Below are 26,214 nucleotides of genomic sequence, written 5' to 3' on the forward strand. Positions count from 1 at the left end.
ATTTGAATTCGAATCGAATTTGATTTGAGAAAATGAAATGAAAAGATGGCACAGTGTCAACAAAAAAGTTTGTGGATGGTGGAATGGAGAGCTTCTAAGAGGTGCCTAGTGAGTGCTGCTGAATGGGTGGATTGCTGGATGGGTAGTGCAATCAATGAGCCGCTCAATTGTCGCTGCGATTGAGCAACTGAGCTATGCAAATATTCGCCACCCAGCCCAGGCACCCCACAATCATCAATCCACAAGCACTATCCCTCCCCACAGTGTGGCTGGCAAACTTCGGTGCTGCCACCTCCAGCCTGCCATGGCCTTCGAGAGGTGGGTGGGTGTGTGGTGCGGGGTGCGGGGTGTCTGCCATATTTGCTGAAAGACTAAAGTGCAAACTTGAGTCGCATTAGGCGAAAATTATCAACGCACACAGAAAAGTGCAGCAGGCAGGGGGCGGGCAAACTGGGACGAGCTGCGTCAACTGGAGACTTGAGTATCTCCATTTTCCATCACTTTTATCCTCTATTTGATTTGGCCATATACTCACTTGCGAGCATTCGCAGTTGCAGCTCCCCAGTTAGTTTCTCTATCACGCTTAATGTTTTGCATCTAATCAGGCTAACTAGCGGTTAAAAGTCTCTTCTTTTCATAATTATAAGCATCAACTGATCGAAAACCGTTGCTATAGCCCACTTTAAAATAAATCAAACTATTATAGCTTGAGTAACTTGCCATAAAAACCTCTTGATGGGTTTCCTTTGTTCCAATTATGATTACAAACTTAATGGCGAGACTTATCGCATCTCTCTCGCTTGAGCTCTTTTCTATCATTCCATCATTTCCGAAAAATTCCGAACCTTCCTCAAATTTGTTCTCTCTAAAATATTCGACGTTTCGTATAATTTTAACCCCCAACAAATCGGTTCTCAATGGGCTCTACCAACTATTTTAGTTGGGTTCTGAGGTTGAGGCGTTTCCCCTAATTTCTGTATGTTTGTAAAGCCTTGAGCTGCTATTTGGGTCATGGAAATAGGTAATAGACGATGGATGATTCAGCAGTATGGCAATCGCATAAAGTTCAAACAGCCACACAATGGTTTTGCCTGACTTTGGTCCTTGGACGCCACCAAAAAACTTGGTCCAAGCTGGCAAATTTTATGATTTGTTTTAGCCCTCTCTAGCCTTATCGCTCTCTTCTGGTCTCTCTTTTTCTTCCTGTCGCTCTCTTCTGACATTCATTATATTTGCAATAATATTTTTAGTTCATAATTTAGCGAGAGCGCAAAAAAGTTTTGCAGTTGATTTGCACTCATTTTGCGGAAACGCGCCTTTGAAATATGCCTTTCAATAAAGCTCTCGACCGAGCGACCAACCGACCAACCGACCACCAAAGGCAATAAGAAGATTCATCTGAGAGTGAGTGTGGGATTGGAAGTGGAAGTGGAAGTAGAAGTAGTAGTGGATGTGGGACGGCTGCGATGCGATGGAAACCAAATGAAAAACCAACCAACGGATGGGAAACGAAAGCAAAGGAAATGCTGTCAAATCGAAGCGAAAATTTCAATTTCAATGGCTGTCGGGAGCCACATCACACCATGCCACACCAGAGCCACATCCCAAGCATTGTGGCTGCTACTGCTGCTGGTGTCGGAGACGACTCCGCCGTCATCTAAGCCGCACTTAAGCCGGACCGCCGCGCCCGATGCCGATGCCGATGGCTCGAGTGTTTCACGCCTCTGCATAATTTTGCCAGCTCTGTCCAACACCGGCTGCAGGCCGTCTGGCCATCTGTCCGGCTGGCGGTCTGGCTGTCTGGCCGTTTGGGGTTAGGTATCATCTTCACATTAATATTGAATTTGTACAATAATCCTTTTTATGTGTCCTGCAATGAGCGTTAAGTGGGTTCCTGCCGCCGTGCCTCACGCCTTTATGGCCAGCTCTCGGTCGAAATGCATTTTGGATTTGTGCTCAACCTCAAGCTCAACCTCAAGCTCAACCTGTATGGCAGCTACAACTGCATAAAAACAGCTGGATGCTGGTTCTACTCAGGTTATACTCTAATACTGTCTGGGGTTGCAGCTCAAGCGAGTGATTTTACTGCAAATTGAATGCTGAATAAGTTAAAAGACCTTTTGCACAACTCCTTGAACCCTATGGTAGATGGACAATCGATTGATTAGACAGCTGAATATTCAGGAGTATGTAACAGAAATATTCTGGGAGATGTCTCCTTGGCCTAGGGTATTTACATTTCGTGTTTGCACCCTTGATTTCCCACCCTGTTTTTATGGATCTTCATTTCGTTGGGTTTATTATTTGTTATTTTACTTTTCCCTTAACCGCATTTCCCCGAGGTCTTTGATTATGGAATTGCACTTAAAGTGTTGCAAGTTGCAACAGCCACAGCCACAGCAGCAGAAGCAGCAGCTTCTTCTTCGCGTTTTTCGGGTGCCAATTTTCGTAATGGAATTTTCGGTTTGTTGCTGCCTTCGTGCTATTGATAGTTGAGTATTATTCGAAATGAATTTGGTTTTGCGATTCTGCCTTCGTTGGCTGGCTGGCTGGCTGGCTGGCCACATGCCCCACTAATTATGTTTAATGCTCAAGTTGCAAGAGTTTCGCGTTACGAGTCAAAAGTAGGCAATTGCCACGGGTGGCCCAGTGGGTGTGGGGTGCGCTGTGCGGGGTGCGGGGTGGCACCACCAGCTGGTGGAAAAGTGCGGAAAAGTGGAAAAGCGCAACCAGGCGGCAACGTAGACAGGGGAAAAACAAACGCAAAATGCAAAACCTTCAATTAGAGCTGCTGCTGCGGTTCCAATGCCATCCCATGCCCGGCTGATTTTGAGGTCGGCAATCCTCTAATTGGGAACGAACCCCCCGCAACACCCGACCCCTCACAACACACACGTGCGGTCATAAGTGTATGTGCAGCAGCTTATACTTATATCGCATGTAGATAGAGGCAATGTAAATGAGCAGCATCATATAATTAAGAGATTTTCCTCTTAGGCAAATCGCCTGACAGGGGGCTGGAGGCCTGACGTAATGATGCCAACAGTTTACAAGATTGAACTGTCAAGCTGTGAGTTCTCTGTTTCATCTTCTAATTCTCTTGCAGATCCCACAAATCATTATGCTGACGTTTGATGGCGCTGTCAATCTGAACAACTACGATCATTATACGAAAATATTCAATGGAAAGCGCAAGAATCCTAATGGCTGCCTCATCCGTGGCACATTCTTCCTGTCGCACGAATACAGGTGAGTTCTGTTTCTTTTCCGTTCTTCTGTTCGTTCAGTTGTGCTGGGTTCGGGTTGCAAATTGAAGTTTAATAAGCCAGCTGGGTGGAAGGCAGAGTGGCACAGCCGAGCTGACACTTGACAATTGATGTGTTGCCCCAGCAATTCTCTGTTGTCTCTGTCTGTCTGACTGACGTTGCTGTGCTGCTCGTTGCCTTGGGTTGACAGCAATTTTCCAAATGCACATTATTTTGGCATTATAATATTACGCATACGCAAGGGATGTTGCTGCTGCTGCTGCTGCTTCTGCTGCAGCAGCGACAAAACGAACGAATGTCTTGCTCTGCAGCTCTCCAGCGCTCTCTCTCTGTGTCTCTGTCTCTCTCTGGAAAGTTCTGGGGGGCACAGAAAGTCAAGTGTTCTGTGTAGTCGGGTTCTGTTTGGCAGACAAAGTTTTTGTTCAAAATACTTGTCACATACTTGCCAGGCCCCCACATAGCTGCACCCCATCCGCACACCCACATCAGCACTTTGAGCCCCATGCGAGTATGTTAGTCAAGTCCTGCCCTGCCATGCTCCTGCCCTGCCCTGCTCTGCTCTACTAATTGTTGTTGATAAATTGGGGCTGACAAAGTTATGTCAACTGCAAAATGAATTTTCGCCAAAATATATGAACTACATTTTGACAGACTTATAAAAACGACAGACACACACGCACATGCACACACACAGAGGCAACACTCAACAAAGTAAAAGCCCAGCAACAAAATGAAGGAAACGAAAGAAAATGATGAAGGAAAAGCAACTACAATACAACGCCAGCAGTTGCAGAACACACGGGTCTATATGTGTGAGTGCGAGGGCGAGTGTGAGTATATAAAGCGGCAGAGAGTCGTGGATAAAGACAGTACAGTCTACGTATCCACAGCAGTGTATTGGTAGGGAGTAGCTAAAGCTACTATACAAGTAGCAGTAGCAGTAGCAGTATCTGGCTGTAGCAAGAGAAGTAGCTAAAGATAGAGGCGGTGGCTGTGGCAGTGCAGTGAAAGCAGTCAGCATGCATTGCCCAAAAATTATGTGAATGCTGCCATAACAGTGGGGATAAGGCACCAAAAATAGCTAATGGAGAGTTCAGCTCAAATTTTCTTTGTAGAAAAAACAATACCAAATATTTGGTGATTCTCTCGATACGTTGAACAATCTCATAACTAGCTCATACAATATCTAATGGTTATAAATAGAGAAGAAAATCTACAGAATACATCTTTTCTCTATCAAAAATGTAACCGCGCACCTGAGATTTATTTACCCATCAATCATTTCAATGAAAATTAAATATTATAATTAAATCGAATGATGATTTTTCCCATACTATTTCCATATTGTCCGAAAAAATACTCAAGGCAAATTAACACTTTTGGTTGCCTGCGATTGCAGCTCTTTACATCAGAATTCCTGCCTCCTTTGGCCATGGTGCAGATGTGGGAATAGCCACTGTTGAGGCATGGCAATGGCATGCCCCAAAGTGTAGCATGGTAGCCTAGCACTGCAGAGGGGAGTGGTAGTGGCAGTGGCAAAACTAAGTGAGCGGCAACAGTCAAAAAATTTGCGAGCCGAGCGTGAACGGCAAAAATCTTGAGTGAAGTTTAAAAGCTTTTTTCTACTTTTGCACCACAACTCGGAGGAGTGACAGCCGGGATGGCTGGCAGAATTGAAGAGGGGTGGCTGGCAAAATGGGGAATGCTGGCTGGGAACCAGTTTTGAAGTTGAATTGAAATGCGCTGAATGGCAGTAATTGCCTGAATATGTTACACATGCACACACATGAGTGCGCTAATCGGACTGTCACCGTGTTCCCAATAACAATTTCACTCATTCTCTATCTCTAACTTTTACTTTTGCATGGGGAATTCTCACTCACCAACCATGCTTAAGGAGCTCCTGCACAGCGATCTACGTGAGATGTCAGTTACTTTGATCCGCAATGGTTTCATTGGTCGCTGAGTTTCAAGGTTTCAAATGTATTATTTCTTAGATCATATCTACTTTCTGTGCGTTCCTCTGTCACTTTGTCGTGTATTTATTTTTAGCTGTTCGTCGCCTTTTTCGATCTATTATATTCTTAACATTAATTTTTATATTTTTATGGTACGGATATTGTATGAAGATAACAATCACTTCGATTCTTCCAAAGAAATCATGAAAATATATCGCTTGACATTTGTACATCTTTTGGCAACCCGAGCAATATTTTCCTTACCCTTTCCATTCCATTTTTGGCGAATCCTGCGACTAGGCAAATGAGAACAGCACCTCTCAAGTCTGTTTATATACTTTTGCTTTTTTCGGGCGAATCATTTTTATGCTTCTGCCTCGGAGAAATAGAGAAACGGAGACACACTTTTCATTTTTTTTTGGTATATATTTTTTTTTTTGCTACCACTCTCAGCCAGCCCGCTTTATGCTGCAGCCCCATAAATAGTGGTAAACTTGCAACTTGCCACAGGAACAAGCAAGAGAGTGTGGTGGGGTGGGGGTTGGGGGTGGGTGTGGTGAAGGAGAGAAGCAAAAGCACAAGACGGGTGGCAAGAAGATGTGGCAAAAGAATCATCTGCCTGCTCTCCAGTGCGGAAATGATTTAATGCGCTCGGCAACTCTTCAGCTTTTAGCTTATTTTGTTAAGATTTTTATTCTCAATTTGTTGTTGGCTTTTGTTGCTGTTCATTTTTGTGTGTTTTCTGTCTCTGTTGCTGTTGCTGCTTCTGCTGCTGCCACATTTGCCTGGGGCATGATGATTTCTGATTTGGCATGCAGAGATCCTGTTGCCGTTGCCGCTGCCACTTCCCCATCACCATCTTTTACCCACAGTTGCGGCAAAGTATGCAGCAAATATTCTCTTTTTTGTTTACGGCCGCTGAGGCAATTAGTTTTGTCAGTTCTCTGCACGAGGAACAAGAAAAAAAAAAAAAAAAACATAAAATAAAGAAGTATGAGAGAGGCGGGTTGAAGTGCAGCGGCAAAAGAGAAAAATGTATATTCTCTGTCATTCGGTGAATGTCGGTGGGTGCTGCGGTTCCTTTTGCCACACACCCTCGCACACACACACACACACACACACACACACACACACACACACACACACACACACACACACACACACACACACACACGTCATGCAACATGCATCATGCATGCATCATGCGCTTCTATTTTTTTTTTCGGTGTGGTTTTGCGGTCAGCAATTGATTTAACAGAAGAGGGGAGAGAGCTGGGATTATTCTTCAGCTGTAAAAAGAAAAGTTCCCTGTAAGTATAATGGGAATGGTTCATCTATAATTTTATACACACAAAAAGTAGGCACATACAATTCTGTTTGAAAGACATCGCACTCTTCATTCAATGTACAACAATATTTACGGCTTGGCCTCTGGGTAAAAGATTTCAATTGTTTGTTGCCATGAAACACCATAAATGTTTCATCTCTAAGGCAGAAATTCTACTTTTTTGCTCTCATAAATAAAAGCATCACCACCTTTCGTCGAAAATGCATCAGTGATGGGGACATGGGGCATGGGGCATTGGGGCATGGCCAAAAGAAATAATCAACTTCAGTGTCGAATATTTATTGCTTGGCCTGAGGATTGGGCCCCATATTTTATTTGCATTCTTTCTATTTACTTCAATTGCCAGACTGCCAGACTGGCTCTGAATCTTTTCGGTAGCTGTGTGATTCATTTCCTAATTGCTCGACATCGACGTACTGCAAACAGAAGAGATTCCCCTCGCTGCTTTTTGTGAAAGATTCGGGGGCGAGTGCCTAAGATGGAGACCGGTGGCCCAGCTGCTTAGAATATTCATTTCAATTGTCATTGCCAGCACGTTCGCCACGGCAACTGGGAGCTGTTCGCTGGGAAAGAGCTGCTAACTGGTGGAAGTTTCTCCGGAGTCCGGTGGAGAAGCTGCAGGATGAACGATGTTGGGTGTTGGGTGCGAGCTGTTTGCTATTTATACGCCAAAATGTCACTGATAACGAACTTTCCTGCCATTGAATGGTGCTTCCTTCTGCTCAGCTTCTGGAACTGCTGCTCCTCCTCCTGAAGGTACTCCTTCTACTGGTGCTACTGCGGCTAAGAAAACAATCAGACAATTGCCACAGGACTTTGTACACTTTTCTGACTGCAGGCTAGCAGGACTTACGCACAGATACGAACACACACACACATACTCCTATGGCTGTGAGACAATGCCAGTTCATTTGTATTTGGCTTTGGCAAACTGCAAAAACCCAAGGAAAAAATTAAGAACAATGTTGAGGGAAAACTTTTTGCGCAGCATTTTAATTGCACGCAAAAACTTTTAACTAACTAACAAGCCGAAAACTAGGCAACACCTCACTGCACACACACACACACACACAGACTAGTACACACACTAGCACAAGGCAAAAGCCAAGGAAGGTCTAATATTTGCTGCGATATCTGTGGATACCCTGGAAGATCGCTTGGAAACACTCAAAATGCCTTTTTTGACATTTAATTTTTGTTTTCCTAATGGAACTTGTCTGCAGCGATTGCTCCTATGGCAACTATATAATGTTAGATACCAGAAATAGGTTTATTTTCCTGGGAAAAGAGTGGCAAAATAAGGCAAAGATTAAGCTGAAAACAAGAAAATGTTTTATATGAAAATGTAGCATCGTTTCTAAGTTATTCCATTGCCATTCTATTTTACTAGTTTCCACGAATAATACCTATTGGATGTGTTATAAATACGTATCTTAATACCCCGTCTGTTAAAGGGTATACGCAGTGAAAGAGATGGGAAATAGAGTTTGGTGGAAATGCGAGAGCCAACTAAACAAAAGCGACTTGGGGGCCAAAATCTAATTTTCAAACATTTACGTTTTAATTTTACTTGTTAACAATATGCGAACCACTCCGCCGCACCTTCCGCTTCAGAGATCCACTCAAAGGAGGGAGCCAGCAAGACAGACAGACAGTCAAAGCACGAGAAGGAGAGCAAAGCAGAAGCAGAGAACATGTGTGTGTGTGTGTGTGTGTGTGTGTGTGTTTGTGTGGGAGGGAGAGAGAGGAGCACTCACTGAATAAACATGAGCGACTTTTGTGGTCTGCTACGGACAAAACGAGATTGAAATCGAGTCGCGTTATGCTCAGAGCTGGCTGGCTGACTGGCACGGGGGGGGGGATAAACTTTTATTGCTGGCAAACTGGCCACGCCCCCACTCTGGTGAATCTGACTCTGACTCCGTCTCTGAGGAAGGGGAAGGGCACCTGAAGACCGCACAACTTGCGGCAGCAGCTGCCTTAACTATGTAATTATTTATTTTAAATCGTTTTTTCTCCGCTCTCATCTTTCCGCCGTCAAGCGAAAGAGCAGCACCGAGAGGAAGGAAGGGTGGCGCTGGAGGTGGCTGGGTGGAGACGTGCCTGGGCGTGGCTATTAGTTACACCTAAACGGTTACCAACGACGCTGATACGAAGGTTTCACGCAAATATTTGCGTCTATCAGAAGTGCAAAGCAAAGTAAACGATTGCAGCTAAATGTATCGAAAAATGCAGTCATTCATCGATATGTTCTCTACAAAAATGTATCTTAAATGAATTATAAACTCGAAAATTCCTTTTCAAAACTCCAAAATTCCTTTTTTTGTGTATCTTTTCATTTGATAATCGCATTATCCTTGTACGGCTGACTAAACAATCCATTAACCACGAGGATTCATTAGCATCCAAAACCATTAACTGGCATTCAAAGCCATTCCCATTCGCCTTCATTGCTCTGCATATTTTATGGGGCAATCTGTTTAGTCCCGATGGCCGATGGCACACACACACACACACACACACATCGATTAGAGGGACATTTATTATGGAATCAATGAAACACAAGCTGCAACCGCAACATGCCCAATAGGGCGCCCAAGACATTGTCCCAGATTTCAGTTACACAGATTCTCAAATGCAAACTTACACACTTGCTGGTGCTCTTGTATGGGTAATTGCCTGTGTGCCTTGTCATTTGATATTGCATCTGCCGTGTTGTTTGCCATCGCTTGACCTCATAAGCCACACAGACGTACAGGCAGGGACGGGGCAGAGACGGGCAGGCGAACAGATACAAAGGCGAGGCGAGCCGAGCCGAGCCATCAGCAATTACCAAAAGGTGAACTTTGACACGCGTAATCAACACCTTGACATTTTGCAATTCCCAGCAAGCCCCAAGCACCCAAAAGAACCGAAATCTGTTTAACGTCCCTCACTGCCACAGCCTGTCCCTGGTCCTGTCCCTGTCCCTGGTCCTGGACCTAGGCCTGCGCTTGTGCCAGGTAATTTTTTGCACCTCCTGCTCCTGCTCGACTAAACAACTTTGATGTTCCGGTTTCCTGCCCCATTTCGCTGCGGGCACAACACACGCGCCTCCACGAGCACACACATATGCATGATGTCCTGGGCGGGTGTTCTGGGGGAAGCCCACTCTCTGGCTTCAGCAAAAAGTTCGCTTTTCATTTTCATTCCGGTCCCGTTTCGGTGGCTTAATATTAATAACGTGAAGCGGCACGGCGGCTCCTGAGACACTGGCTAACCAACCGGCCTCGGTAGCCGCAAGCCAGACGCCATACAACTTGCCCCAGCTGCCAGCCCATACTGCTTGCCACAGCTGCCAGCCCGTACTGTTTTCCCGAGCTGCCACGCCCACTTATCGTTACCAAACGATGCTGCAATATGGCCAGGAAATACAATAGAATTGGGATAAAATAGAAATAGAATGCATAGAATAGGAGAGGTGTTAGTGGTCCCAGATAAATGGTTTATATATTTAAATGATTTATTTACGGATGATGATTTTGTTGTCAGTAGTTCGTAGGATCACTATTTTGAGTGGTGACTTAGTGGGATGTTGAAATGGATATGGATTGGGGAATAAGCCAGAAATTCCTAGAAAGCAAGAATAAATATTTCTACTCCATTTAACATCAGTGAATTGCAACCACTGTACTCTGTTCTATGTAAGTCTCCATTCTCATTCTCAACTCTCTCGCTTTTGTGGTAAATTCTACCTTGATGCTGCCGTCCAGATGCTGAGGGAAATTTTCTATGCCTAGAAGCGGCCGCAGCAGCCTTAACGTCGCGCGGAGGTCGCGCGCCTGATGTTGATGCTGATGCTAATGTTGACGTGGCCATGCCCCACCCCTGTAATGCCACTGACACTATAGAGAGAGAGAGAGAGAGAGAAAAGAACAGGAAAAACAATAGCGACAGCGATGCCGACATCTTTAGCTTTAAACTTTCTAAATGACCTGAACAACTTTTGAGCAGCTGTCTGTCAGGGTTTGCAAGTTGTAAGTTGCCATCAAAAAGGTAAAATAAATAAGTGGGTATGGATGGGGTCGTGAAATCGGACTAAAACATACCGTTTAAGAGATGAAAATGGAAAAAAGCACCACATTTCACACAAGAACTTGCTCTTTTCTTAGAAATTTCGTAACGTGAATGCTTCGATTTAGCTAAAGGAAAAATTATCCCAATCCTTGTTCCTGTTACAAACGTTTTCACAAATACAGCAAGCCGCTGTAGCTCCACGGCTAACGGGCACAACAAAAACGCAGGCCGCAACACACAGAGAGCGCATAGAGAAGAGACGGGGAAAGAGAGAGAGAGAGAAATAACTAAAGCTAAATAGAGCCAAAGAGATAGCGAAAGATGGTTGCTGGTGAGGTAGGGAGAAACAGAAGTTTCATGCATGCAAATTCCACTTTAATTTGCTCCAACTGTCGGCGACATTGTTGGGGGTCTGTGTTTCGTGTGCTGTCGTCGTCTGGCCGTGCTCGTGGCTCCTGGCTCCTGGCGTTGCCTGCACTTGGCCGACATTGCGTATACGCATTGTTGCTTTGTCCCGTCAAGCTCCTGTAATTGCCAGGATCCGTTTCTGTTTCAGTGTTTCGCTACTGCTACTGCTGTTGGCTGTGTGTGGGGTGTGTCTCATTAGGACATACCCTTTGATGGCAGCTCTGCTCCTGCTTAATATTCGTCTCTTTTAAAGCCTCATGTTTCGTCAGTCTGGGCTTTGCCAAACTTACGACTTTGCATTCAACTTTGTAGATACTTGTTCTTTGAGTATTTAGTTGCTGGCCCTGTTGAGTGATATTTTGTTGGTACCAGCCAAAACACATAGTTTCCTCCTTGCAAAATGCACCAAAGAGGTGCAGACTTTATTTTCAGATATTTCCACTCATTTTGGGATATTAACTGACAACATTCGTTGGCTTTGATGGCTGTGAACTAGGGTAGTAAATAATATTAATTAAAATGTTAGTTTCTAGGCAAAAGGTAGCTGCATCCAGTTGATATTCAATCGATTTTAATCCAAAAGCGATAACCTACTCCCCTCGATATGTTTGTTCCTGCACGACATGTGAACTTTATTGGAGTCCTGTGAAATGTCTGTGCGAAATTGGGCACACGTTTAAAGGAGGCGCATTGCTGCTTCACTTCTTCGTATCCCTATTTTCTATATGCACATTTCTCCTGTTTCTGTACATCTTTACGTATTCGTATCTCCCTCCCTGCATCCCTGACTGTTTGTTACTCCCCGTCTCCTCTTTGGCAATTGGTTTAGATCAGTGAGCTGTGCAACGCTTCTCTCTCACTCCCACTCTCTCTCTATGTTTCTCTCTCTGTGTTTGCAATTTGGTAGGAAAATATCCGTAACGTTAATACTTCTCGTACATACGTCGTATGTAGATGCCGCCTCGGCTAATGGTTGTGTGTGTGTGCGGGTGTGTCTGTCCATTGCACAGGCAGCAACCTTGGCCTATCCATGTGTTTGGGTGTTAGAGTGGGTGAATGCCGCCCAGTTTTGGTCGCTTTTCGTGTTTTTCTTACTGCAAATTGTTGATGAAGGCTGGATTGTTGTTCTGGTTCTGGTTCTTGTTCTTGTTCTTGTTGTTTGTTGCCGGCATAGCTGTTGTCGACAATGATGATGAGTCTTGGTCCCTGGCCCCGGTGCTGGGTCTGTGTCTGTGTCTGGCTCTGGGTCGAATGCCCCATTCCGTGTCTGGGCATTGCAGCCTGGACAGAGCCGTGGACTGCATGCAAAGGATATTCTTACCAGCAACGACGAACAGAGAATGACGACAACGAGAATGACGATGTTGAGGATGACGACAACAACAATGAGGACGAAGACAACGACAACGACTACGACTAAGAGAATGATGATGATGATGATGATGATGATGATGATGATGATGATGACAATGTCGTTGATGCGAAATAAAGATAACGACAACGTTGACAATGACTATGACAACAGCCCAATGACACTTTAACAGCTCTTGCAGGTGCCTGCCTGTGCCTGTGCCTGTCCCTCCAAGTGCATGGTGTATCCATTTTGCTCAAGCTCCACTCCGTTTGGGTCCATTAACTTTCGGAATAAACTTGGGATTACAAACGACAGACTCTACCCCGACACTGAGGATTAAGCGACAGATGAACAAAGAATGCAACTACAGATTAAGCTGGAATGGCAAACAAAGATGAAGCTACAACAGAATTGACAGATGCAACAAAGATGTGACACTGGAAAGTCTATCAGATATGGCATCGCAGTTTGTCTTTGGGAATAAACTCGACGGAGAGCCAGCTGATCTTGTGCCTCGATTTACCCTTGAAGATTTTGTGCCTCTCGCTCAGCTTCTCTCTCCTTTAGTAGATGTCTTTCCTTTTATCAAACTGATCCAAATTGAATGATCAAATCTTCCATTAAAACAATTAACGCTCCAGCTAGGGTATTGAATCCGTCGCTGTCTTTTAGTCCTCTGACAATTTGTGTGTGTGTACGAGTGGGTGCTTATGTGTGTGTGGGTGTGTGCTTTGCATTCTTTCTTCTGTTTTTCCGTTGTCTACTTTTATTAGTTCGTTCTTGTAATCACTAACGCAATCCACAACATGCTCTGGATTGCACCCATCCACATCCACAGCCCCACATTTGCCCTGCACTCTCCACTTTTTCACTCTCTTTAGATACTACATAGCCACCCCCTGTATCACAACACCCACTATCGTCTATACGTCTGCTCTTCGAAACCCTCCGCACTCCGCAGCCCCCCCTCGGTTATTGCTTAACTGGTGTTGATAATAACGATGATCATGGAGGGAACGACGGCAAAGGGAATTGGATTGGGAATGGGAATGGGATTGCCAAACGGGAAACGAGAAACAGGCAGCAGGCCATAATTTTTCCATGTGAACAGTCTCCGTACACGAGACTGCACCGTGTACCCCTCCAACCCACTGCCACATACTCGTGCTCCTCGCTAACCCTTCCTTTGAGGATGCACTTGCTGTGGCCTTTCCTTCGTTCGCTCGTTCTTTTGCCAAGACTTGGTTTCTGCTGTACTCTTTTATTTCGGAGAGGGTATATTATGGAGGATATTTGTATCAGGTAATATCTTATGGGTTCAGCAATATCTTTGGATGGGAACAGATTCCAAATTGCATGCCAAAACCAAATAGCAAATCGCTCCAGTTCTCCACTTTCATATTATTCGAATCTGGGAGAGTATAGAAAATTGTTCAATCTCCGCTTGGGGTTTGCTTTCTTCTGTTTTTCTCTGTGTGTTTTTCTTTTGTCTGTTTTTGTTTTTTGTTATTTTTTTGTTGTTGTGTGTTCGGTGCTCTCTCCCCCCATCTGTTTTTTTCTTTTGCATATTTCTTTATGAGTGTGTAGGAGCCTTCGAAGAGCTTTATTGAAAACGGGACAAAGGAGTAGCGGCGACGCTCCAAGGATACACCGAGTATGCAGGCGGGTTGGGGTTGGGGTTGGGGCTATGGAGTGATGGGGAGGTTATTGTTTTTATGCCTTCGCCAAAGTCAGGCAAGCTCGTTAGGCATGGTCATGACACACACACATACACACACAGATGCAGATACAGAGCTCTGAACACACACACACACACTCACAATATGCTCTCGCCATGCAAATGAAGTTAGTTTTTGGTGCAAGGCACAGGAAAAACAACAAAAAGCTCATTGCTATGAACACTTTTGCAGCCAGCCATGTAGCTGGCGAGGCGTGCCCCGGACACCCAAGACACCCACCCGCCCCCCGTAAGCCAAGGGAGCCAAAACAGCAGCAAAGAAAGGCAGGAAGTCAGAACGGCAGAACCTGTAGATTTGGCTTTTAAAATTACATTACAAGAAATTGTATTGCCTTCTCTGGACAGGCCAGAAAGAAACAAATTGAAGAAAAACAGAAGAGAAACATTTCAGACATTCTCGGACCGAAATTATGGATACTCTTGCAGATTGATTGCCCTGAGGGATGTACCTGGGGTTACCTCCCAGATGGGTAGATGGTTATAGGAATTGTCAGACTTGACTCCATCGAGCTGTGTTCCAGGAATTTCATCGCACGAATTCTTCATTTATCTTCTTTCGCTTTATTTTACTAATCTTTTGTGGCAATTGCTTAAATTTACAGTCGTGACATCGATCCTGTATGCTGCTGCCCTTCGATTCATTCCACATATTCCAACGTGCAGATTCTCCACCCTGTAACCCTGCCATGAGAAGAGGCAACCAAATCGGCTTTGCTTATTTTTGGTTTCCTTTAAGACCTGCTTCACCCTTGGTCCTCGCTTGCTGCTTCTGTGAGTGTGTGTGTGTGTGTGTGTGTGTGTGTGTGTGTGTGTGTTTGTGGGTGTGTGTAATCTTACAATTTCTAATCGTTCAGATTACATGTGTTTCTGCCTTTTTAAATGCAAATTGAACTTGTTAGCAACCGCAACACAGAGCAGAGGCCAAACCACTCAAATGCACACACACACACACAACACATCCATGCATGCATGTGTATGTTTGTATGTGGGAGCCATTAAGGGTAAAAACTCAGCTTGTAGTAGCTGGAAAATGTGGGAGCAACCAAACGATGCAAAGACATTGCCTGCCCCTTAGCATTGCTTTTTTTTTTTGAGAGTTTCCGTAACGATTCGAAGAAGGAAAAATACAATCCTTCTCCAGTCTCTGCATTAATTGAAGCCATCAAATTTCCAAATTTGTATCCTATAATTGTCATCACACTCGCAGATCAATCTGCATGGATCATTCCTCGAAAAGCTTCTCTTTCCTTGCCGCTTTGTGTGGTGGCAGTAGGGGGCACGTTGTGTCTCAGTGAGTGGTGCAGAGTGGGCCTTCATAAACCATGCTAGTTTTTCGTATTTTCGTTAAAACTTTGTGAGTATGTTTCCCCCCCACACTCGCAGTGCACTTTGTCTTTGGCCACTCGCGACAAGGCCAAAGGGAAATTCATCAAATATGACTCTGAGTGTGTGACGCACTTCTACCACAAGCTCTTGGCCCGAAACTTGGCCCTCTGCATCATCATCTATGTCTTGGCAGTTTTTCCTGTGCTTTGTTGCCTATTTTGGCCTATGCCTGGCCAACTCTGTTAATTGCTGCTGACATTTGTGCTGGGGCCAAGGCCTCTCCACTCAACCATCACATATCCAGTGTGGGGGTGTGTTCCCTTAAGGAAATGCTAGACACAAGTTGAGCGTTGCAAACAGCTGGTCACACTGAATCGTATGATGTGTTTTGTGGCTACCTTAAGATAATTCAGCTGCAGATTCAACCCGCCATATCTTTTTGCTTGCCAATGTTATGCCATGACATATGAGTGTTGGGACAGCCCACGTTCTCGTGCTGGTAAAGCTTTTGTCATACTTTTTGGTCACACTGTTTAGTCACACCATCCGTCACAGCATTGGCCGCATTGGCAACCCACTGTCGGTCTGTCTCTCTGTCACCTTGTTGGCAACACTGTTTGCATGACTTTTCTTGTTTGTTGGCTGCTCTCCCTCTCCCTCTCTCTCTGTTGGTTTTTTGCCGTGCAGTTTTCCTTCATTTGGCCTTGGCTTCAAGTGCATCTCAGTGGCGGTCCTTTTGCTTCCTGGTGCCTCATCTTTCCGTTCTTCTATTTTTGATTCTGCCTCTGCCTTGGCTTCTGTTTCTGCATCTCCTTCGTCCAGCTGTTTGTCTAACAATTGAAATGTCATGCAATAAATCTACCCCACACACACACACACGCATACGGATATCCCCCACATGAAGGAGGTAAGAGAGGGACGTGGGTCCCCATCCTGAGGCCCGACCCAGGCTTTTCAACAACTTTTCACATTTCCACATTTTTGCATGAACTTTTTGACGATGTCAGATAGTTTTGTGCCCGTGCGCCATTGTTTGAGAGTGCTGCTACTGCTGCTGCTGCTGCACACCGAGAGGGGGCAGGCCTCTATGCAGCGGGCGTGGCTGCAACGCCTACGGTGCATCAGCATCAAGTGCGTCAGCAGCAGCAGCACCACCACTGCCACTGCCACCAACACCCAGAACAACTGCAACTACAACTACAACTACAACGTGAACCAGAACGAGAACTCATCGCATTCATTATGATTTTTACTTTTCGTATTCGTTTCTCAATGGGCACAAGGGGCAGGCCATGGGCCCGGTCGCCGGGTGTGTACGGGGCGGGTGAAAAGTTTGACTTTAGGGCGTAATTTCATTGCAAAATATTTGCACAAACACAGAGCCACACACACAACCACCAGCCAAGAGGCAGTGAGAGGCAAGTGAATGCTTAATAAATGCTATATACATTCATGCAACATTTTCCTTATTGTTGCAAGAGTTAACGTCGGCGGCGTGGAGTGCGGGGGGTAAAGGAAAAAGTAAAGCCAACTGGAAAAAATATAGACAAAACATTCATAATTTTATTTGCATTTTTTTATTCGTAGTCGTGTACTCGTATTTTTCCATCGCTCTTTTCGCAAAACTATGCATTACTCCGTATTTGTTCGTATTGTAAGGCTGCAAGCGTCCTCTACTCTTGCTCCTGCACACAGATACACAAACGCTCGCAGAGGCAGAGGGAGATGCGCACAGACACACACACGCACGAACATGTTTGGCTTGTGCTTTGCCTTTTGTGTTGCATACTTTTGTGCGCAACTTTTTGTCCATTTAAAAGGCGAGAAATTTGTCGAATTGAGCAACAAAGCGAATCAGAGTGGGATGCCAAACGAATAACCATGCATTCCGAGATAACATAATATTTATTATATTTATATTAATATCAAATTCTAAGATTTCTTCAACATTTAAACACATTTTAATGCAATTTTGTACGTTCCATGACACGAATTTAGTTGAAAGCGTTTCTTATGTTGTTTCCCAGGGTATCAACATCTCGTTGTTTCCGCTACCCAAACAACTGAGGTTGTGGCTATTTTTTAAGCAGTTTCTCCACACCCACATCCATCATTGGCCATAACTTTCCCCAGGCTGCCTCAGCCCGTGCATTTTTGTTTGGTTTCTGTACAATTCTTCTAATTGGCAAAAACTTGAAGTGTGTGAGGCGGACGGGAGGGGGTGTGTGTGCCGTGTTACTCCATGTTACCCAGTTAGTTTCGAACTTTCCCCGAAAACTATGCTTGTCTACGCGTCCTGCTGTCCACATGTGTGCATGTCCTGCTTTGTGTTAAGCCATCAAGTGTGAAAATGATTTGCTAACAGTTGCGCAAAAAGGCAACTAGCACACATTTCCATCGTTTTGTTTAAGCTAACAGTGGAGAAAGACCCAAACATTAAATTACAAATTAAAATGCATTTTTATTGTTGGAAAGGGATTCTCGTATACGGCAATTAGAGCTGTTGCTGCTTAGAGTAGTGCTTGGAGTAATTAATACGTTTCCAATACTGCTTTAAAATGTTACCGCTTTACGAGTTCAGAGTGCGTCGACTGCTTCAGGCAGTCTTTGTACTGCTGGGACTGCTTGAGACAGTTGTCAAGATACTTGCAATGCTTGCACTGCTTATATCAATGACCTACTTTTACTGATTTTTCTTGGAGCACATCTTAAATAAATTCCATTACACATGCAAAAATATTTATGTATCTTTAATGTTGAATAAATTCTGAAAACGAATTCCTTTTCTTTCGATTGCAGCAACTATCAGCAGATTCAGCACTTGGGCTACGCCGGACACGAAGTGGCTACCGAGAGCATCTCGCAGCAGCAGGGACTCCAGGACAAGGGCTACGAGGAGTGGGTGGGCGAGATGATTGGCATGCGTGAAATTCTGCGACACTTTGCCAATGTGTCCGTCAACGATGTGGTCGGCATGCGTGCCCCATTCCTTAAGCCCGGTCGCAACACCCAGTACAAGGTGAGTCCTCGTTGACGTTGGGGAATTGGCAGAATGCCGAAAAGAAATGCAAACAATGGGAACATCAATTGACATGCAATTTTCGATTGCATTTCCTTGAAATCAGAGCCACAGACGATCTGCTCTGAAAACAGAATCGAAGAGTGATTCACTTAAGGCGGTCTGCGGCTCCAATATCAATGCCAATTCCCACTTGCACAGCACATTTAATCGGAATTGAAAATGTATGCAATTGTTGACTCCATCCAAAAGGCAATTCCGATTTCTGTTCACTTTTTCGGAGTCTCAGCTTCAATTTAAATGGAATAATTAAACTTAAAGCTTTAATTACTTTATTCAGCTTCAAAATAAGGTCCAATAATCGTTGCTTTTCGACAGAAGAGCTGGAGTTTCATTTCAATTTTCCCAGCGGAGACATTCTTGGGAATTTCCTAAAATCTAAACTTAAATTCAAGTTCAAGTGTGGCTGAAAACCTATGAATATAACGCATTTTGAGCAACGTTTATTCATTGATTTGGCTTTAAAGTCAAATTGAGTTCGAAGGGAATTTACACGAGGCTTGTGGCAACGTGGCTGTGGCAGTCCTAGCCGTAACCTCAGCATGCCACACACGCACGTGCAAAGGCTTTGACTGAAGCGAAAGTTTCTGCTTGACGTGACATGACATGACATTAATGTCACAACACATATATAACGGTTCAAGTGGCCCATTATGTGGCAAGCTCGCCCTCTGCCCTGCCCCTTGCTCTCGTTGAAAGGTGCAGTCGAAGGCAGTCGAAGCCATATCTTAAACAGATCTCCTTATGCAACATAATAGAATATACTGGAAGTGACACAAGCGCCCATCAGCATGGCCATGCCTGCAGATGAAGATACGTTTGTCATCTGTGTGGTGCTGTTTGTGTGTGTGTGTGTGTGTGAATGATGGATCATCCTCCCGCTGCTGATTTTGCGGCATTGTTTTGCAACCAATCGACTGATCGACCATAACCATCTGCTCTTCCCTTAAAGGTGCTGGAGGACTTTGGCTACATTTATGACAGTTCGATCACCGTGCCACCAGTGGCCGTGCCCGTGTGGCCCTACACCCTGGACTACAAGATCTCGCACGAGTGCAAGAGCGGCACATGCCCGTCGCGCACCTTCCCCGGTGTCTGGGAGGTGCCACTGAACACCCACTACGTGGAGGGCTTCGAGGGCGGCCACTGCCCCTACATGGATCAGTGTGTGCTCCACAATCTGGACGAGGAAGAGGTGCTGGCCTGGCTCCAAGAGGACTTCTCCCGCTACTACGAACAGAACAAGGCACCCTACATGATGCCCTTCCACACGAACTGGTTCCAGACCAAGCCACTGGAGAATGGACTGCACAAGTTCCTCGATTGGGCACTCGAACTGTGAGTAGAACATTTACTTTGTGAATATTTTACATATTTTTAGAAGAGGTTTAGAGATGGAAATTATTTGTGATATTTCAACTGATTTGATCTTGATTTTTGTGTTCTTTGAGTTCGAGTTTTACGGCTCACAATTTTTCATAAATTTGTATTTGCTTTGGAGGGGCTTATTTGGTCGTTTCATGGCTGCGTTTCTCTGTGCTGCTTTTTTTCTCTGGTGTTTTCTTAATTGAAAGCCAACTTTGGAACACACTCTCCGGCACTCCATCCCCCTTCCTCTCCTTCTCCGTCTGTGTCTGTTTCTCTGTGTCTCTCCATCTTCTCTCACACACATGGGCAGCTGGCGTTTCCTGCAGTGCACTTCCGATTGCCGCTGGCAAGTTTTATATTCAATTAAAAAAAAAAAGCCAAGTGAGATGGAGAAACGAGAAGCAGCAGCACCGGCAAGAGAAACCCCAGAGCCGGGGAGAGCAGCGGCAGCAGCGGCAGCAGCAAAATTGGCAATTGCTATAAAAATTGCTTGTAGAGGCGGCGGCACATGTTGCCCGTCGACAGGTTGAGCCCCGGACGGAGTCCAACGTACACGAGAGAGCCTGATCCAACGGGGCAGTCACTCAACCATATGCACAACTCTCGCCGGAATCTCAGTGCAGCCGCCCCCCTCTGCGTCTCTCTGTCTCTCCTTTTCCTTCTCTCACTTTGACTTTCTCTTCGGCCGACAATGGCGACGCTGCGGTCAGCGTTTAAAAAAATCATCAGCAACAGCAGACGCTGGATAGCGCCCGAGCCAGAGCCCATGCCATGCCCTGACCCATACCCAAGCCGACCCGACCCGACCCAGGGTTCGAGGATAAGGAGCGAAAAAATCGCACGTTTTAATGAGAAAAGTTTAATTTTGTTAAAGTTTCATTTTGAAAAATATCAGCGGAGGCCCAGGCCCCGAACCAAGCAGCAGAGCAAGCCCCAGAGCAGGAGCAGGAGCAGAAGTAGCAGCAGGAGCCGTAGCAGGAAGCAGGAGCTCAGAGCAGGAGCCGGAAAGGGAGTAGCGGAGGAGCAGCAGCAGCACAGGGAACAGAGGCACAGGCGAAGAGCAGGCCAAAGAAAACAGAAAGGCCAACAAGGCAGAGCATTAGAGGTCGGGGCTAACTAAAAAGCCATGTTAAAACGCACAAAAACAACATAAGTCAGAGCCGCCGACAGAGACAGCCCTGCCATAATGGAGAGACACAAGAAGCGAGTGAGGCAAAGAGAGGCAGAGAGAGAGCCAGAGAAGAAGCAAGCGAAAGTGGCATACAGCGAGCGAGCACCAAAAACTTGCTTAATGAAGTTATGCTGATAGAATCGCACTTTGTCAGCGGGCGCGCGCCTCTCCCCGCCTACCCCGCGCGTCATCGACAACACTCCAAGGACCTACATCCGCTACTTCCTGCTTGCTTGTGTGTGTGTGCGTGTGTGCTTTTCGATGGCAACATTTAATATGCTAGATTGGCTCAGATAAAGGCTCTACTTACTAGAATCAACATTTCTGCAGCGAAATAGGCGAATGGCAGCAATGTTTGGCGAGGCAAGTCATACGATTTGATTGAGTACAGGATCGAAGGGTTATGGCTCGATGCAAAGAGATTTCCTAGGAGGTTGCAGGTTGACCCACATAAGTAATGTTTGCCAGGGCATGTTTGAGACTTATTAAGTGTGTTTAGGGATATATCTAATGGTCAACAGCAGTCCCTTACTTGCCCGTGTCTATTTTTGGCAGGCGCTCTCTTGCGGTTAGGTAATTCCCTTTCTACCGAAATGGCAGCCAAAGTAATCAGACGGATTAAAATGCTCTTTGCATGGGCAACAAAACGCAACTTTTTACTGTTACCATTTGGAAACCCAAGAAATGTTAACTTCATTTTCCACAAAATGGCAACTCGTGCCCGTACTCGTAAATATCCGCACTCTCCCTCACTCGAATTCGCACCTCATGCATTAGCTTACGAGAGAGCAAGAGAGAGAGAGCAAAGTTAAGAACTAGAAAGATCTGACCCACCCAGCAGTAGGGGAGTGGGACGAGCACACCCCAAAATGGGGGAATGACGATGAGCTCTCCAGCAAAGTGTTGGGGGAACAGTCGTACGCCGTACAGCAGCAGCTGCAAAACTATTTCTCGCACAATTGTGCGAAGTTTTTAATTAGTGTGAATGACTTTCAACATTGCGCTGGTGTGTTCAGAGAGAGGCTGAAGCTGAAGCTGAAGCTAAAGCTAAAGCTAAAGCTGTGGCTGTTGCAGGCTCTATGTAGCAAAGTGGAAGGAGGTGTTGCTGTAGTGTTTGCATGAAATGCCTGAAAGTGCGTGCCACACCACTTCCACTGCCATTGGTGAGTGGGAGCGGGAGTTGGAGGAGCGCTCAAAAGAATGCCGTAAAGTTTTCTTTTGCATCAACTTTGCACTGCCTGAGCCACTGTGCCTCATCAACAGCGGCATCATCATTCTCCAGCGTCCATTTCCCACTCTGCTCTTTCCACTCTCCTGTTGTGGCATCATCCATTTGCAGTGTCCGGCTGCACGGTTGATGGCATTCTCATTCTTTTTCGCGGACACCTGCGTGCATTGTCATTGTCTCAAGTAACTCCGAAACAGAATGCAAACATCGAAGATTTGTGAAACTGAAATTAGGGAACACTCCCCACGCACTTGCACTTTATTTCATTTCGTTTTATTTGTTTTATTTTTGCCACAGGCCCGACGTTTACATCCTGACGGTGACCCAGATGCTGCAGTACATGACCGATCCCAAGGAGCTGCGCGACGTGAACACGATCGAGTCCTGGAAGTGTGACAAGAGCATCGCCGTGGCCCCCAAGCCCTGCAACATCTGGCAGACATGCGCCCTGTCCTTCAAGATACCCGAACAGAATCTGACGGACACCCGCTACATGGAGACCTGCCGCGAGTGCCCCAATGTCTATCCCTGGCTGGGCGATGCCGGCGGCACAGGCGTCCAGGGTCGCGACAATTACATCTTCTCGGGTGCCAGCGGCGACGAGGCCGAAGATGACAGCGCTACCAACTAGAAAGTGTTTTATCTATCCTCCAACCCATACCCCAACCACAACAACAGCCCCAAACCCACTCCAATCTCTTCTTTTCTGTTCCCCCGGACCCACAGTTTTCCCTTCTGTTTTCTTGGTTGTTTATTTTATTTTTTTTGTATTTTTTTTATCGTGTCCCTTGTGCTCCCAGTAATTTCTCACACACCACACACATGCCAGTCATGATGATCCAATAATGAGCTCCTCAGCTCATTCATTTCCACTTTTTCCACCCCTTTCCCGACCCCTTTCTAATACGTATAGTGCTTAAGCGAAATTTTGTCAGATTGTTCTTAGTTTTTAAGCGACAAAATGTAAAAACAAATTTTTTTGTATGAATAAAAATGATTATTTCCAAAAGAACAACAACAAATAATGATAGCTGCAGTACAAAATCGTGAACTCGCTATGTCTATAGCTAAGAAATTTCTGTTTCATTTAAGACAAGACTAATTTTAAAGCCTGACCCGTGCTTCTCCAGGGTTGTCTGATTGCCAACTGGTTTCCTCATCCATACTTATATTTGGGAGCTGTTTCCATGTGCGACTCCTGGCTTCTGGAAGCGGCTGATCATCGGTGGCAATGGATGTGACACAGCTGTAGTTGCGTGGAGTCTTCATCTTCGTTCCCATGATGGTGCTCCAGGTCCATGCCAGACAAAGCTGTCCGAGAAATTTTAAGGCTAAGTCGCTAAAGACTTCTTCTGCTGCACAGCTTCAAAGTCATCATCATTAGGCGACTGCTTAAAGGCGGTCTCCGGTGGGCTTAGGGCTAAGTTTTCGCCTCTCACAATGCCTTTCCCTGGTCTGGTTGAGCTGCGAGTGAGCTACGTACTGTGTGTGCATCTTTATATGCCTGCAGCATATCTTTATCACGTATCCAATCCACATTTGTGCCGCTTCAGTGGCCTGCGATCCACGGTCTTGCCATCAAACATAATAGCCACTCGCACTCGCATTCGCATTCACATTCACATGCGCTGTGGTGCAGCCACCATCCACGGGGAGAAGCATAAATACGACCAACAAATTTTCAATTACTTGTTTGGGATAATATTTTCGGGAAATGCAATTTGTCTGACTAACTTTATTCATTCATTTTGGGGGGCTAGAAGTTGCTGCGAGCACACACCCAAACACACACACACACACACGGACACTTGTTCTAAGCAAACAGCAGCAATGCATGTCCTGCTTCCTTTTCCCCTCCCACACCATCATCCTATGTGTGTGTGTGTGCATGTTTGCGTGTGTTTGTGTGTGTTTGTGTGTGAAAGCGCCTGTTTGCTTGTGTTTGTAGTTTTGTTCCGAAAAACAAAACTTTTGCAAAACGAACAGAACGACGACGCACAACGGACAGAGGTAACAAACACTCATCTGTCCCCATCGCCGTTCTCCTGCCCAGTGTTGGGCAACTCCAACTGGTTCCGACACCAAGAACAACCAAGAATCGATTTGAATGTGAGAACAAGTGATGGACGCTCGATAATTACAGGTATAAAGAGCAGTTTGAGACTTACTGGGGAGCACTGAAGATGTCTCCTGGATGTCCAGGGATTACAGAGGTTCTTTCAAAGGAAAGCCTACCATGGGGCTGGGAAAAGGAGTAGTCTGTGTCCATTTGGAACTAGTTATCGTGGACTTGTTCAACACTGACGCGCGCGAGTCGAGCACATACGAGTGGCGACAATGGTGGCGGATGTTGTTTGTCGCGCTTTAAGCAATTCGCCTGCTGTCCCCTGGCTTTTGTCCCCACCACCTCCTCCTCGAGTGTCTGTGTATGTGGTGTGCGTATGTTCTGTGGGCATGGCCGGGACACACCTACGCCTCCATGCCTCCGTGCCCCATGCAGCGTGTTCCCTTTGACGCGTTGCACGTTCTTTTTTTGTGAACCCCCCGTTGAAATTGTAAAAGTTTTGTGATTTTTTCGCCGCCCTTTGGGCGCGCACTGTCAGCATTGTTTGGCTCTTACTGCCTGCCGCTCCCGCTCCTGATGCTCCCGCTCCTGATGCTCCAGCTCCTGAATGATGTTAGATGCTCCCACTCCCGCTCCCACTCCCACTCCTGCTGCTGCTGCTGCTAGTTGCTGCCGTGTCTAATTTCTGTTTTAAATACATAGTTGATATCGTTGGCAAAAGTTGCACATTGTGCTTTTGGCTGCTGCTGCTGCTAACTGTTTTGAATAATGCATAAATGCAATTTGCAAGTTGAATCGAGTGTGGTCGTGTCCTTTAGGATGTTTTGGGTGAACCCGGTCACACTTTTGGGTCTCGCGCGAGCCACATATGGCGCCAGCCGGACGCCAACCCAGCACCAATGCTATTACACTGGCCAGAGTGATTTATGTTCTCCGAGTCATCGATTGCCAGTTAGCATTTATGGCACTTTGGGGGATTGCCTCTGCTTGGGGCGGCTACCCTGGCCATCAAGCATCCAAAATCCCATCGATGGCACTTGCTTCGAGGCAGCGTTTGGCTGGAATTGTTTTAAATGAACATTAACACATGTGCGAGTATGCCTGGAGTGGCAACCCTTCAGCATTTCATTCGATCCAAGGAACCTCTGATGCTCAGGGTCTCGGAACAAGATGAAATCGAACGTCGTGAAGATGCCTCTGCCAGGCGCACTCTCTGCCAAGAGATTTTCAAGGATGACTGAAGATTCCTGGAGGGCCTCAAAGGCCGCACTTCTGTGGATCGAAAAGCAGCTGAAAATCAAGGAAAAGAAAGTTGAGGTACCGTCGGCCAAGAGCATCGCTGCCATAAATGTAAAGGACAATCTACGCACGGCCTGGCGGACAGAGAAGACTACGAAGAAAATGATTTCGCCCAGGCTGAAGCTGACCAACAGCCAGGAGCAGATCCTCGTCTCGCAGGTGACTGATCGGATGCGTCTGTCCCGGCAAAGAGCAGCGATTATCGATATGGGATTGGTGCTGCTGACAGTCGCTCTGGTGTCCTGCGCCTGCCTGTGGGAGAAAGCCTCGCTGCTGCTGTCCAGCTGCCTGCTGCTTGGGCCACTCTCCTGGTCCCTATTCCTCGGCGCCTGCGGCCACGTGATGGGCATTAAGGTGGTTGGCGTTGCCCTCTCGTTGGCTGCTGCCACCGTTGTTAACGAATCTTGTCCCTTTTCGGGATTGCACTTGACCTGGACTTTCGAATTGGATACCATCTTCGCGGTATCCTACGCCATCGTTTAGGCTCTTTCAGGCATCTCGGTGGCAAGTGCTTTGACGCGAAGCACATCGGATGCCGTCTGGCGCTCCA

The 26,214-nt window shown here is 45.9% G+C and overlaps 1 protein-coding gene across 3 annotated transcripts in view; it reads left to right on the plus strand.

The window, feature by feature from the left end:
* LOC117898191 overlaps positions 1–26,214 on the plus strand; it is a 54,294-nt gene that overhangs the window by 20,397 nt on the left and 7,683 nt on the right. For 2 of the 3 annotated variants that reach the window (XM_034807414.1, XM_034807430.1), the window contains 4 exons: positions 3,107–3,249; positions 18,254–18,473; positions 19,486–19,871; positions 22,598–23,312. In XM_034807414.1, coding sequence (XP_034663305.1) covers positions 3,107–3,249; positions 18,254–18,473; positions 19,486–19,871; positions 22,598–22,931 — 1,083 coding nt within the window. In that variant the 3' untranslated portion in view covers positions 22,932–23,312. Of the gene's footprint in view, positions 1–3,106; positions 3,250–18,253; positions 18,474–19,485; positions 19,872–22,597; positions 23,313–26,214 lie in introns of those variants that run through there. The other variant, XM_034807422.1, reaches the window with a different exon arrangement.

The sequence above is a fragment of the Drosophila subobscura genome, chromosome A, assembly GCF_008121235.1.
Source record: "Drosophila subobscura isolate 14011-0131.10 chromosome A, UCBerk_Dsub_1.0, whole genome shotgun sequence".
Classification (NCBI taxonomy): domain Eukaryota; kingdom Metazoa; phylum Arthropoda; class Insecta; order Diptera; family Drosophilidae; genus Drosophila; species Drosophila subobscura.